We start from the raw sequence: 14212 nt of genomic DNA on the forward strand, positions 1-14212 counted from the left end.
TTACATTCACATTCAGGGACTTATTTTTTAAGCTGATTCTTATGATTATTATGATGATGATGATTATTATTATTGCAATTATTATTGACAGCGCCTTCTGCACTTTCAGCAGCTATATTGCCTCCGGTTAGAGTGTGGGTATGTTTAGAGGAATATTAATAGATACACAATGTTGTTTGTGTTTAGTAATTTGCTCGTATTTGTCCTATAGCAGGTACAGCTTTAAATTTGACCCTCAGTTTCATTGGCCTTATTTGGGCCCAATCCAGTCAGCATTTGACATTCTGTTGCATATGTTTGCAATCTTTTCAGCACATTGGAAATGATACCACAGATTGGTAAAATAACAGTTATGTATGTAAACATTTGCCCATAATGAAGGAGAAAACGTTTATCAGTTCTGCCTGTGTGAAAGGATAAACTGTCTGTTGTAAATAACCCAACTAAATTGGAATAGCATCTGAATCCCACTTGCAATTAATAGGGTTTAGCATTCAAATTTTGCTTCAAAAATTAAAAGTCAGTGTACTTTGTTGCCTGAAAAAAGTATTACATTATGTTTCTGAATGGAGGATATTTTATTTATTTGTGACCTAAACAACACATGACTGTGTTACCAGAGGGTGCAGTAACAAAATAACTGGAGAGATATGTATGTATGTTTATGTGGGTGAAGGGGTGTTAATGGTCAGTGGTGAGGCACTCTCTTACTTTCAGGTGTGATAAGATTAACATTGCACCCAGCCCCTTCTCTCCTGCCCTTACAGAAAGTGTCACTGAGACTTCAGGTTTTACAAGGCTCTAATACAATATTATAACATCTTATACAGTATTATAACAGCTGTATGAAACAGCTGTATGAAATGTTGTATGAAATGTTGTATGAAACAGCTGTATGAAAACAGTCTTCCAAATAGACATTTTGCCTCTCCCACGTAATAGCACAAATGTGTCCAGACAAAAGCCAGTGTCCTCTCTGATGTGATGCTCCTGTCCACACAGCATTTTCAACTGATTCAGAACTCTTTGGGCCTGTTCAGAATGTATTTATTCAAAACATAGTAAGTGCTTATTTTTTGTTATTTTCAGTGGATGGTGAAGCATAGGGCAGAGATGTTACACTCATGATGCAGTTTGAATTGAAAAGTGCTCATCAAGCAATGATCTAAGAAAGAAAAACCCTTAAGAAAGAAGGAAACATTTTAATCTCCCCCTGACAACCAAGATATAGCAGACATTTAACAAATCATTGTGGATTTGGGTCACTCCGCCCATCCTGATCCAGTTCCTGTTCCCGGCGTGAGAGACACTGCCCATCCTGATCCAGTTCCTGTTCCGAGCGTGAGAGACACCGCCTGTGCTGATCCAGTTCCTCTTCCTGGCATGAGAGACGCCACCCGTCCTGATCTGGTTCCCGACGTGAGAGATGCTGCCTGTCCTGTTCCCAGGTCTGTTCCCGTGGCTAAGCATCAAGGACCTGTTGGACTTGTCTCCGCTGATCGGCACAGCCGCACCACCAGACCCGCTGCTAAATGCCATAGCTGCGCCTCCAGATCTCCTGGACCTGCCGCTGAACACCGTAGCCACCTATCTCCGTGCCTCATACCAGGCCTGTCCCCGTGGTTTCTCCTCAAGACTCCCCTGTGCCCTAGATAGTTGCTGCAGGTGAGGCCCCTGAGATGCTTAGGACTCCTTCGGCCACTCCTCGCAGTCAGCCAGCAACCCTAAAGGTCTCCCTGTTGACCCTTCAGCCCCATGTAATTCCTATGTCTACACCTTGTGCAATTCCTGTAAATCTTCTGCTCCCTGAGGCTGCTGCACCAGGCCCCATTACTGCCCCCATGCCTGCTTCTGTTTCCTCAGTTCCTGTTTTGCCTGCTCCTGTTCCTGGTTTCGTCCATTTTCCTGTCCATACATCCATACTTGTTTGTTACTATGGTGAGACCCGTGGTTACCCTGCTTTGTGACATTAGTCTTCCTTTGCCTATCCCAGTACCTGTACCCATGCCAGTTTGTTCCGGTGCCTGTCTCTGCTGTACTGAAAATACTTACCTCTGTCTTTGCTTCCGTTCCTGTCCCCGTTCCCACAGCTATACCTCATACCAATGTTTCTCCTCTCGTCTCTGTGCCCGCCTCCTGTTCCAGCCATGTTGCCAGTCCTACTCCCTTTCCCCATCTTGCTTTTGCCCCTCGATCTGCCCCAACTCCTATGCCTGTCTGTAGTCCTGCCCTTGTCCCTACTTTGTTTACTCCTTGTGTTCCTCAGGTTTCAATGTCTGTTCCCGCTTCTGCTCCTGTTCCTTCAGTTTCTGTGTCTGCTTCTGTTGGGTCTTCTGTTCCAGTGCCTGTTCCTCATCATGCCTCGTGTTGTGCTCCTGATTCTGGCCTGTCTGTTCCTATGTGTCATCTGGGTCCCTGCTCCTCGTCTTGCCCATTCTGTTTGTGTCGTTGTCTCATCATAGTCCTGTGTTCCATTTTTGCGTGCCCTGGGGTTGTGTGCATTGAGGGGGGGGGGGGGGGGGGGTTCTGTCAGGAATGGCCATCCTCCTGGCATCCGTTTCTGTGGTTTCCCTGTTGTGTCTGTTTTCTTTCCTTTGCTTCCTGGTTGTTCTGTTCCTTGGTTTCGTTTTCTCCATCCCCTAGTCTGTTTTCCAAGGCTGTTATTACTTTCACTTGTGTCTGGTTTTGTATTAATTAGTTCATACATTTAAACCCTGTCTGATTCCCTGTGTCTCGGCTGTTCACTGCGTTTATGAGGTTGTATTGAATGTATGTCTGAGAACCTGTAACCCTGTTTCTGGCTGAAGGTATGCATGTTTATCTGAGTTCTTCCTAGCGTCTTTGTTATAGCCTGCTTCCCCAGTTTGCTCTTGTGCATTTTTGGTTTGTGTTGCCTAGCCTTCGTTATCCCAGCCCTTGTTTAGTTTATCATGTATCCTCGTACTCTCCGTGTTAGCTCTTTGACCCTGGACTACCCTTATGACTATGACTCTGGATTTGCCCTTAATGAATCTTGCTCTTCTCTGCACATGCGTCCTCCTCCTACCTTTTCATCATCACACTGTGTGCCCTAGATCACCTATTCTTGTGTATATGTGCTACTAGTAAACTAACTCATTAAAAAAATGCAATTTTATTAATGATACATTTATGCTTCTAAAGCTAACAGTCACTTTAATCAATTTATAGCAACAGAAACCTGTCCTCCACTGAAAGCTAACACTAATTTTGGCATAGATACAAAAACAAGTTATTTCTTATAGTAGAAAGACTGGATGAGGAGAGTGGTTTACCTTTTTAGGACCTTAAATCCAATAAAACCACTCTTAATAATTCATACTAATTAAGTTGCTAATATTGCTTTCTAAAAACCATCATATACAAAATAGCTGTATGCCTATTAACACTAGAGTCTACTAAAGTTGCTAATTGTACAAACATCTAACACAAAACAAAAGTTTTATTTCAGGTTATATTAATAATATAAATTCACATATTTTTTGTGATGAAAATGTTGATTGCATTAGTTAATTGATTACACCATACCTGCCAACACTCCAGATTTTTAAACCTTTCACTGAGTACCCCTCCCGTTAATCCTCCAATTTTCAAATGGTTGTTTCTCAGTTTCTGTCTGGGATATATACAACACAGAGGCATTGGTGAGCTGAGCGTGTGCAAACTATCCTGCCTGATGTATGTTTTCCCCATCCATTGTACTCAGTTTGCTGCTGAAATGGTGCCAAAGAAGGGATACGCTTTGAAATTTCAGTTCACTTGGTGCAAGACTTTCACCTTTTAACTGCTGGCCACATTATCAGACGTATTGTTTTGTACAATATGTTGGGACAACTTAAGCATAGAGCATGGTGGGAAAAGACATTACCAAATATGCTAACTATGCTAAACACAGACACTGCTTTTGCCCGATGTGATGTACATTTTAGATTATTTTGTACATTTTGTATGTTCTATGTATTTTAGTATGAGCTATGAATTTAAGGCTAATTAAAAGGTATTTTACTTTCACACCCTAGTATTTATTCTAATTCGTGGTGTAGGGTTATATGGATGCAGGGCTGTTGCAGGTAGGCCATTTGCTGATAACCTGGAAATCTCCCTCTTTCACAGCCTGATTTTGGCAAATAATTGTAAGTTTGCAATTGTAAGAATTGCAAAAACAGTTCTTACTAACTACAAAACTATGATTACTATGACCCGTTTATTCAACATTTCACACTGTACTGTACATTTATATCACATTAATTCTGTTATTGCCAGGAGAGAAACATCTATATTGTTTGATTATAAAACAGGAAACAAATTATCATATAAAATTTAAAAGGCTGTATCCTAATACAAAGTCCAGTATTGTAATTTATGTCATAGTGGCAGACTAACAAACCATATGAATTCTTCAACAATCAACGGGTAATTGAAGCATTTACTTTAGTTTCTTAATTATGGCCATTTAATATTTTGTTCCTTAAAGCCATCCTATACACAAATCTATATAAATGTTCTAGTACACTTCAAAAGAAATGATTTCTAAAGACTGTTGGATATAGCTATACAAAGATGTCATCATCTTTTAATTCAATCTATCAGTTATTCCAAATTTTCAAAAGGCAAATGGATACAAAACATTAAATCTATTTGCACCACAAGTGCATATGCCACTGGTAATTTATTGTCTCCGATAATTCATAATGAGGACAAAATGTTAAATGTGTATGTCACTGATAATTTACTGGTAGATAATATCCTTCAGCAATATCTGAATATTGATGTGCCCTCATTACATGATAGGAAAACAGTATGTATATTATAGATGTTTGCCACAAGCAATGCAGTGCTCCAGCAGTTTTGACTGAATGATTGTCTGAGGCACTATTGGGGGGTGAGGTAATTGTCTGTGAAAACCTAACAATGCACGAGCTACTAACCAGTCTGGGCCTTTGCGAATGAAGGCGATGTACAAATGGCCCTCTGAAATATCAATTTATCTTCATGCTTTTTGTTCCCTCAGTGCATACAGTAATGAGTCATCTCTCCTGAAAAGGTTTTCAAATGGCCTCACAGGGTGACTAGAGGCCTGAAAAATATAAACCTCCCATATTCCAGCTGTGCATTGCTCTATTTTAACGTTGTTGTTGTTGCTATTATTATTGTCATCATAGATATTTAGAATAAAGGCTATAAATATTTTTCTCACTACTAGCAGCCTATGTTTTAAACATGTTTGATATGTCAAGCTACACATGAATACATTATCATAAGTGCTTTGTTCAAAAAAGGAACAGCTCACTCTGCTATGTGAGGCTTTTTGATAAAGACATCAGTATACGTATTGTTTTGGAGGGAAAAAATGTCAAATCTACCATGCAGTCTATTATGGTTATTGGTAAGTGGTTGGTAGGCATACTCTTGATGTGTGACATACTAGATATATTCTTAATGCATGACATTTAAATTAATGCAGGTCTCAATTTGTGCAACATAAACCTGCCAAAATACTATCGTGCCACAATTTATTTATATGAATATACTGTGTTCATGTGTTAATAATTTGTCAGGTAATAGGGTGTGCTTCTGTAAAGCTAGTTTAGAGTTGTACCTTTGTATGGTGTCTGAGGCAGGTTAATCTGTGGTGATAGTCTGTACCATGGACATCTAGTTTGGTGCAAATGCCTCATGCTTAATTGACCACCTACCTGAGCTAAGATTTTCTAAGCAAATTGATTCCTTGTGTGCTACTACATATCACAGTGGTATAAAATACGTGCTTGAGGGAATATCACAGTGGGCTACCCATTAGTGTAACTGCCATCACATGGATCTTCTTCATTCAGCAGTTTATAATGGAAATGTTTCTACCCCTAAATTATCAATATGCTTTGAAGTGCTACACACAGTTCCATGTTATATAAGCATTTTTCAGATTATGATTAATTTATTATATTTTGCTCCCCATTCATATGTAAAGCTGAAAAAATAACAAGCATTTAACTATACTACTATGGTTAATAATAGGACAAAAAGTAAGACTGCTTCTTAATACCACCTTCCCAACAGATATTAAATAAAGTACATTTCACATTATCATATTTTCAGTATTCATGCTTCATTACTAGAACAAAAGCATATATTACTTATTGATATTCTATAATCAGTAAGACTGCTGTACAATAATAAAAGCAGCACACAATATTGTCTCATATCTATAATTTTTAAGAGAACATTCCCTTCTACAATCAGTCATATATTTTTTTATCTGTGACAGATGAATCAATGCTTTCCATAGCTGATTTTATGCACAGATGGGACTGTATATTTGTTAACCAGGACTTTACTCTCTAAAGAGAACTACTTAATATATCAGGCTACTTGTGTAAACTATGCCCTGAAATAACATCACTGTGTCCTCTGTACCTTCACCTGAATTTTCATATCAAACATGGTTTGTATCAAATGAAAGAATTTACTGCAAATATGTGTCTGTATATCTATATCTATATCTATATATATATATATATATATATATATATATATATATATATATATATATATATATATATATATATATATATATATATATATATATATATATACACATGTCTAATTGTCTTTTGAACTTTATGTGAAATCAGACATTTCTGAAGCACCTTATAATCTATAATACTTTATTTATTTTTCAGATAACATGGCATCATGCTTTTTATATAACACCATCTAAAGACATTATATTTTTATATAGAATATCTTACATCATCAGGCCCAAGAAACAGTTAGAAATATACAAAACAATATTCTCTGACTAGACCTATTATCTATAATCCTTTCCTTGTTATTGATATCATTCTTTTTTACACTTCAGGAAGATTATGTGCTTTAGTTTCTGAGATCAATGTATTATTGCAGAAAACAGCAAATAATATAAGAATCTTAAACATTTAGACAAAATCTCAGGTCATACAGACATTCACAGATACATTTACACAGTACAGTTTTACAACATTGTTTCAGAGAGAAGTCTTATGAATGGTAACTTTATACAAAATTCACGGAACGCTTATTGATTGCACATTTTAGTTAGATATCTTTGCAGAAAATAAAATGTGTTATTTATCCAGTTCCCTGTCACATGTAGCTGCCATAGAAGCAAACTAACATTGTCCTTCTTGAGATACAACTGCTGTAGTTTGTGGTCTTAAAGCACTGTGCTTTAACCAGAAGAATTAATGAAACAACAGGGAATAAATCAGTCAAATTCCTGTCATACTTACATGCATACATATATAGTCATCTACACTTTAGCTATTTACTTATTGCCAAGTCCATTTCTTAAGAGATAAGGAACAAAATGTAGACTACATGTTTTAATCAAGTATATCTGGCCTGTAAAACATCGAGGAAGGATGCTGGTTTTTCTAAAGTGTCCTTCACAGAATTGCCTCAAAAATGCTGTAGATAAACTATGGCTTCGGCTCAAACTGTCTAATTTGCTGAAGGCTGGTTACAGCTCTAATCCACTTGATCTGGGAAACAAAAAAGTAATAATAAAAAAATAAAAGTAATAATAAAAAAATTTGGTCACTTCCACCATTTTTCCTGAGGAGTTGCATGCAAATGAGCAGGATTAACAGTGGAATCAAGCTATTACTGCCAAAAAATAATACATTTGTGACCTTTTCACCCTGCACATTCTATGACACAGTGTGATAAGCTGTCTCATATGCAAATGTTGTGTTTGACTTTCACATGAACACGATTTTGGTCCTTCTCACTCTTACATAGAAAAAATATCCTAAAAATGATTCTAAAAAACCCATACCAAAGTTATTCTTTCTCAGAAAATAAAAACAAAATGTAACAGTCTCTCAGAATCTGTTTCTGTATCAGATAATTCATTGCCACCATCGACATCTGTAAATTCTGGTCTTGTGCTTTTCGGGGGTTGTCCAAGGACTTAAGGGTTTGAGGAGTGTTATAGCAATAGTTGAGAATGATTTATGTTCTTAGAAAGAGTAGGAGTCTGGCTACATAACCTTATACATAGGCCAGTAGCCTCATATGGTTTTACACTCTCATGATTTTTGATGGTTGAAGATGGACATCGATGATGCAATTTATTTATCATATATGTGCCAGCTTAATTTATTCATATATATATATATATATATATATATATATATATATATATATATATATATATATATATATATATATATATATATAAAATTTGATTCTATTCTAAAATCTTTATACAATATCTTAACATTCTCTCTCTCTCTCTCTCTCATATATATATATATATATATATATATATATATAGAGAGAGAGAGAGAGAGAGAGAGAGAGAGAGAGAGAGAGAGAGAGAGAGAGAGAGAGAGCACAGTAGTGTGCAATCACATTGGGCCTCCAATCTCAAATTATAGTAGTAGTTACATTGTTATATTTTGGAAAGACTAATATCTTGCATATGAAATACAAACTAGCACTAGATCGTTGCCGGATAGTTTGTGCTTATTTTCATACATACACCAAGAAAGTCAAACAGCTGTAATCTGGTTGGCCACATTTTCCCCCTGGAGGTAGGTGATTATATTTTAGACATGAACGTCCTTGGCCGTGTTCAACCATGATTACGTTTCTTTTTTTCTGAATGAGAGTCGGTCTTGGATACCCAGGATCTTAAATATAAGCCTCGTCATTGGCTGGGGTGGAGTTCTCAGGTTGATGCTCTGGACCATTTTCTTGGCTTTTGACAACTGCTGTAGGCTGAGTCATTATCCGGAGACGCTGGGGAATTCAATGAGGTTGAAAAATGGTCAGTTGTCGTTTCAGGCGTCAGAACGCTCCTCACTGAGCAGCTACAGTTCTACAAGGTGCAAAGCAGCAAAACTACAAAAAACATCATGCTGATTGATTCCACTAGGCAATCAAGGCATGATTGAAGCCAGCTCGTAACTTCTGCCCCCCTACGGGGACAGCTGCTGATTCAAGTGTGTCTGTCTTACATGCAGTGCCTATAAGCTCACATTTACTTCAGTCCTGAATTCTTTGTTCATAATTGCATATTTCAAATGCCTACTTCCAGAAGCAGCTCAATGCAAAGGACTGCTGCTTTTTTTAGACATGTCTAATTTGTTCAATCAGTTCTATATTCACTAAGTGTAATGCATATTGCAAGAGCATTCCAGAATGGAATGTAACCTGTCTGTCTCTCCTTTGCCATTTTCTCTTGCTCAGTACTGTGCTCTATACTGTAATCTCTCACTCAGACTCTGTATACACAGGCTTTAGCTTTCTGAAGAAAAGGTTCTTATCTTACCTCTTTGTAAGAGCCTTTTAATGTCAGGAACATATAACCCATGTACCCTGGAATGAGGACCATGGATGACAAAGCCATGCACCAGCCTACACCCTGTCCCCACTTTGGGAACACGTAATTATTCATGGTGAGAGGAACCATCTGAACTGCACTAAACAGGAACACACCCTACAAAAGCAAAGGTGATTTACTTCCAGGTTAGGAACAATTATCCACACTCTCTTGTGTAAAAAATAGACAAAAATTATTTGTCTAAAAATGACATTTCTTTTGAAGAACACTTACAGCTACAATCAAAGGGGTAAAAGCGACCCAACACAGTTTCCACCAAATGCAAGGTTTGTATCCAATCATCTCTTCAATATTGCCATAGAACTTATTGACACCTTATAGACACATCAAATAAAAAGATAGGACATTACACAGCATGCAGTGCTGCATGAACACCACTAAGAATTATTGCTGTGCAGACATTTTAAACACTGGCCAACTTGATAAATGCAAATAACAAATCATGCAGTAGTCTGTATAATCAAACCCTCTGTGCAAGACAATTATGACTCTATAAATAAATGTACATTAAAAAGAACTGACTGCAAAAGTGAGTTAGGTACAGAAAATAACCTTAATTAAAATGATATTTTAGCATAATTAGATGTGTAATCTGTATTCTAAGATTACAGTGGCCAGTGACAGTACTGCAAATTAATTATAAGTTACAAAAGTGCAGAGTGAAATAAAATTTAAACAAATGAAACAAAAATGTTAAATATCTAGTTTTTATGTATGGTACTCTTAGTGTTATACTATTAAGTACTTTAAAAGTTTATAATGAATGATGCAGTGACCAGCTGAGGGGTGAGTGCAAAAGCAGAACAGAAAAAAATGTTTACCATAGAACCAGGATATGGAGATACACTCAAAGAAGACCAGGAACAGCAGACACATTCCACTAGCAGAGTAGTAGTCAAACAATTTGAATACATACAGACCACCCTACAAATAAAAACATTAAGATTAACTTTTAATGATTGTGAAATGTGAAAATGTTGCTTATTTGGTGCACGTCCAGAGAAGACTAAGAAATGTGATATATGTACTAATGTATATATTGTATATATAATGTATAATGCATTTCCTTTTCTCTTTACTGATGAGTTGGGACAGGTGAGCATGGGTAGCCTTCACAAATCCCTGGTTAGAAATGCACCATACTAAATTCATCATTTGGGCAACCATCTAAAATTAGGTAGTGTTCATAAATGGAATATGTATAGTTCACCTTCCCAAAGTGTTGGGAATATGGAAAGATCACATGATGCAAGTTTGTGCAATGTATAGATACAAATTCCACAACCCAAGATGTCCACCCAGTGTGAAATGTACCTACATGTCTTCAGACTATTCCACAGGTAGCAAAGTGTTACTTTCAGCCAAAATGCTACAAAGCGTCATTTTATTTCTCTATATAGTCTAGCATATATACATTACCATCTGTAATCAATGGGATTGTAAAATCATAAATACTGTTTATTGAACTCTGGATTAGAGATTAAAAATGAGAAAAATATTTTAGTGATCTTTTGGTCTGGCAAGAGTGACAACTTCTATCAAGGAACAGAGAGCAGTACATCATTTTGTCTCTTTAAACCTTTGATTACAGAAGGTGTCTTAAGAATGATACTACTTACATAGCATTTCACTTTGAGGTTATGTGTTTTGAAGCAATTCATGTTGGTTACTATAGATTCACACATACTCAGAAAGCCTTCATGTTTGCTTATGCTTATAAAGTCCAAGAATATTTTTAATGACTGTACACTCAGTCTAATCAATTCAAGTTAGAGTCCAGCCCACTGATCCAGTACTACCAGTTGTGCACCAGTAACTAGATAATTGGACACTAATGTTACACACATTTCTCAAAATATTCAGAAATAAAATGGTAGCTTCTACCTTTAATTGTCTCCTTATGTGTAAAGCCATAAGTCTGAATGTGCAGCAAAATAAGAAATTTGATTTGCCCAGTGCTTATTCATGATATTTAACTACAGTATAAACACAACACTTTGGCGGGGCTCTGCAAATGCAAATGGAATTTAAACAACATAAATAGTATGCACCCTTTTCTGGTTACAAGCTTTTATGTAAGAGTTGAGGTTATGAAGTTGCTGAACGGATAACACTACAAAGCCATTAGCTACCTCAGTAAAATGACCCTTTTTGAAATGTTTATATCCTCTTAGGCTCCTATAGGACAGGGATCCTACTTAATGCAGCTTCAAGGGCTTTCAGGCAGCCCATTCATGTTATTTTTGCACGACTACCAACACATGTTTGAGGATATCATTATAATCATCTTCCTGCTTCCTGCTTTTACACACTATAATCATCTTGCTGCTTTTACGCAGGGCTAGATCCACAGGAAGAGAGAAATTGAACTGCCATTCAGATAACCAGAGAAACTGTGATTCTCTCACCTGTGTGATGTTTGACAGGCCGATCACATAAGACACGATACAGACGACAGCAATGAAGATCTCTCGCCGTCCTCGTAGTATGCGAGGGAACTCGTCCACCAAAGCAGTAATGAAACCCTCTACTGTACAGAACTGTGGACATAAGAATTAAACCATTTATTCCATTGTGGTCAAATTTCAAAAGAAATTCAGAATGCTAGAACATAAAGTAAACGATATACATTAAAGGCAATAGTGTCTTTTAGAGAAGCACTACAATTCTATATGGCTGAGATACAGGTTCAGAGATTGAGGTATAGATTTTACATGATGTCAAATGCATCATGATGGAGAAACTGTTACAGATCTACAATCTGTCTATAATCTGTTTATTACCTGGCTGTCTATTCCAAGCATAAGCAGCATGGAAAAGAACAATATTGCCCAAAGAGGTGAAATGGGCAGCTGGGTGACAGCCTCTGGGTAAGCTAAGAAGGCCAGTCCAGGACCTAAAAGAAGAAGCATGTAGAAAATATCTTAATGTTCATTTACGAGATTGTGGATTTTATCATTTCACTTAATCATTTTAAAACCTTCGTACATATGTACAAGTTTACCTGATGCAGCCACATCAGCAATAGGCCTGTTAGTTATGTGAGCCATAAAACCAACAATAGAGAAAATGACAAATCCAGCGAACATGCTGGTGAAGGAGTTGATGCAACAGACGATGACTGAATCCCTATGGAGTGAGCAAAAGGTTATCATATAAGTTATGTTCATGACCATGTATGACTGTATTCCATGCTGGAAATTCTTTTGTCCTCTTATTTCTCACATTTAAAAAAGGCCAGAGCCTCTCATTAAGTCATGTAATGGGTGCATACTTGTATACATTGTTGTTAAAGGGGTTGTAGCTCCCGAGGGCAATGAGAGACCCAAGGCCCAGTCCATAGGAGAAAAAAATCTGAGTGGCAGCATCAAGCCACACCTGAGAAGATGAGTGAGATATGGAGGGGAAAGAAATTACATTGTGCTCAATGTGTGCCTGCCAGTACACGGTCACTGTGAAATTACATACCTCCGACTCTTTCAGCTTCTCAAAGTCAGGTGTGACATAGAACAAAATGCCCTCTTTAGCCCCAGGCAGTGTAACGCCACGGAAGAACAGAATCAATAACATAAAGTAGGGATATGTAGCTGAGAAATATACCACCTGAAAACAGACATTCACTGGATTAGTGAAGGCCAGAGTGGGGAGCAGTTCTGGCATTGTATTAAGCAAAATGTGTTAAGTAAATGCTTATAATAACACCTCCTGAGGAAGAACAAAAAATACAGAGCTCAACAAAGCACTAATGATCCAAAGTGCCAAGAGACTGTTTACACTGTTGGGAATTAATTCACTCAGAAATGATCTGCTGACAATATTAGTGACCATTTCTAAACAAAGAAAAGTGATATTGACAGTCAAGGGTTAAATGTTGCAAATTATTCTTACTGTTATCTTATTGTTATTATAATGAATAGGTAAAAAATGGCTGTGCCCTTACCTTTCCTGTCCAACCCACACCCTTCCAGATACAAAAATAGACTAGGACCCAAGCAATGCCTAGTGTTATTGCTAGTGGCACTCTGATCTCCCCTGGCTTTTCCAAACCATCAGTGAGTTGAAGCATGTTACGTCTGAGGGCCACAAGAAAGCAAGCATTATTGATTGCTATTATATCTGACTAAATGCAAACTGTTGTTGATAAAAACTATTAGTCTACTTAGTCAAAATACAGCCTTCATTATTGATGCATGTCACGATTACTAGAGCTGTCCATGGGTCAAAAGGAAACAATTGTTGCATTTTTGTGCAAATAACACTGGTCCATTTATAAAGCTCAGGACAAAAGCTGATGTTTTGCATGCAAATTGGAGTGCTGAATTCTGAATTGTTTCAGTAAATGGATGCCCTTACTCCCAAAACTCCACCACAGCACTGGTCATATTAGCAGAGTTTGTTATGCTGTAATTTGAAAAACATCTCTCCGTATTCCAAGGATTGTCGCAGGATTTCCATGGTAGCTCCTGAAACAGGACAATGTGGTGTTTGAGTACTTCTATGATCTAGTCATTCTCAAAATGAATTAATTAACTTATTTATTTATTTACTTACCTTTTCCCCACTCTTGATTAATCAGTTAAAATATTTGGGTGGATGTGTTTTTAGTAATTTGTAAAGCTGTTTATTTGAAAGTTATACTTACTGTCGTCAAAGAGTTATATAGATAGTAAATGGCCCAAGCAATGATGACAATGTAGTATATGTTAAGCCAGAAAGAAAGAACTGCTGCCGCCAGGCCGACCCCTAAGAGAAATTATGGAAATCTAGGATAATAATTGTGCACAAACAATAAACTGCCCAGATATT

At 37.2% G+C, this 14212-nt stretch overlaps 1 protein-coding gene across 5 annotated transcripts in view; it reads right to left on the reverse strand.

Annotated features, from left to right (window-relative positions):
• Positions 1 to 6666: 6666 nt before the first annotated feature.
• Positions 6667 to 14212, reverse strand: part of slc6a1b (solute carrier family 6 member 1b) — a 53024-nt gene continuing 45478 nt past the window's right edge. For 3 of the 5 annotated variants that reach the window (XM_027020355.3, XM_027020353.3, XM_027020354.3), the window contains exons 4-15: positions 14049 to 14149; positions 13760 to 13869; positions 13347 to 13479; positions 12875 to 13009; positions 12681 to 12784; positions 12411 to 12535; positions 12190 to 12302; positions 11815 to 11946; positions 10228 to 10330; positions 9620 to 9720; positions 9335 to 9502; positions 6667 to 8802 (exon numbers count right to left, since the gene is read on the reverse strand). In XM_027020355.3, the coding sequence (XP_026876156.1) occupies positions 8695 to 8802; positions 9335 to 9502; positions 9620 to 9720; positions 10228 to 10330; positions 11815 to 11946; positions 12190 to 12302; positions 12411 to 12535; positions 12681 to 12784; positions 12875 to 13009; positions 13347 to 13479; positions 13760 to 13869; positions 14049 to 14149 (1433 nt within the window). In that variant the 3' untranslated portion in view covers positions 6667 to 8694. The remainder of the gene's footprint in view (positions 8803 to 9334; positions 9503 to 9619; positions 9721 to 10227; positions 10331 to 11814; positions 11947 to 12189; positions 12303 to 12410; positions 12536 to 12680; positions 12785 to 12874; positions 13010 to 13346; positions 13480 to 13759; positions 13870 to 14048; positions 14150 to 14212) is intronic. The other 2 variants (XM_081705337.1, XM_081705338.1) reach the window with 2 other exon arrangements.

The sequence above is a fragment of the Electrophorus electricus genome, chromosome 22 (assembly GCF_041902795.1).
Source record: "Electrophorus electricus isolate QZ-2024a chromosome 22, ASM4190279v1, whole genome shotgun sequence".
Classification (NCBI taxonomy): Eukaryota; Metazoa; Chordata; class Actinopteri; order Gymnotiformes; family Gymnotidae; genus Electrophorus; species Electrophorus electricus.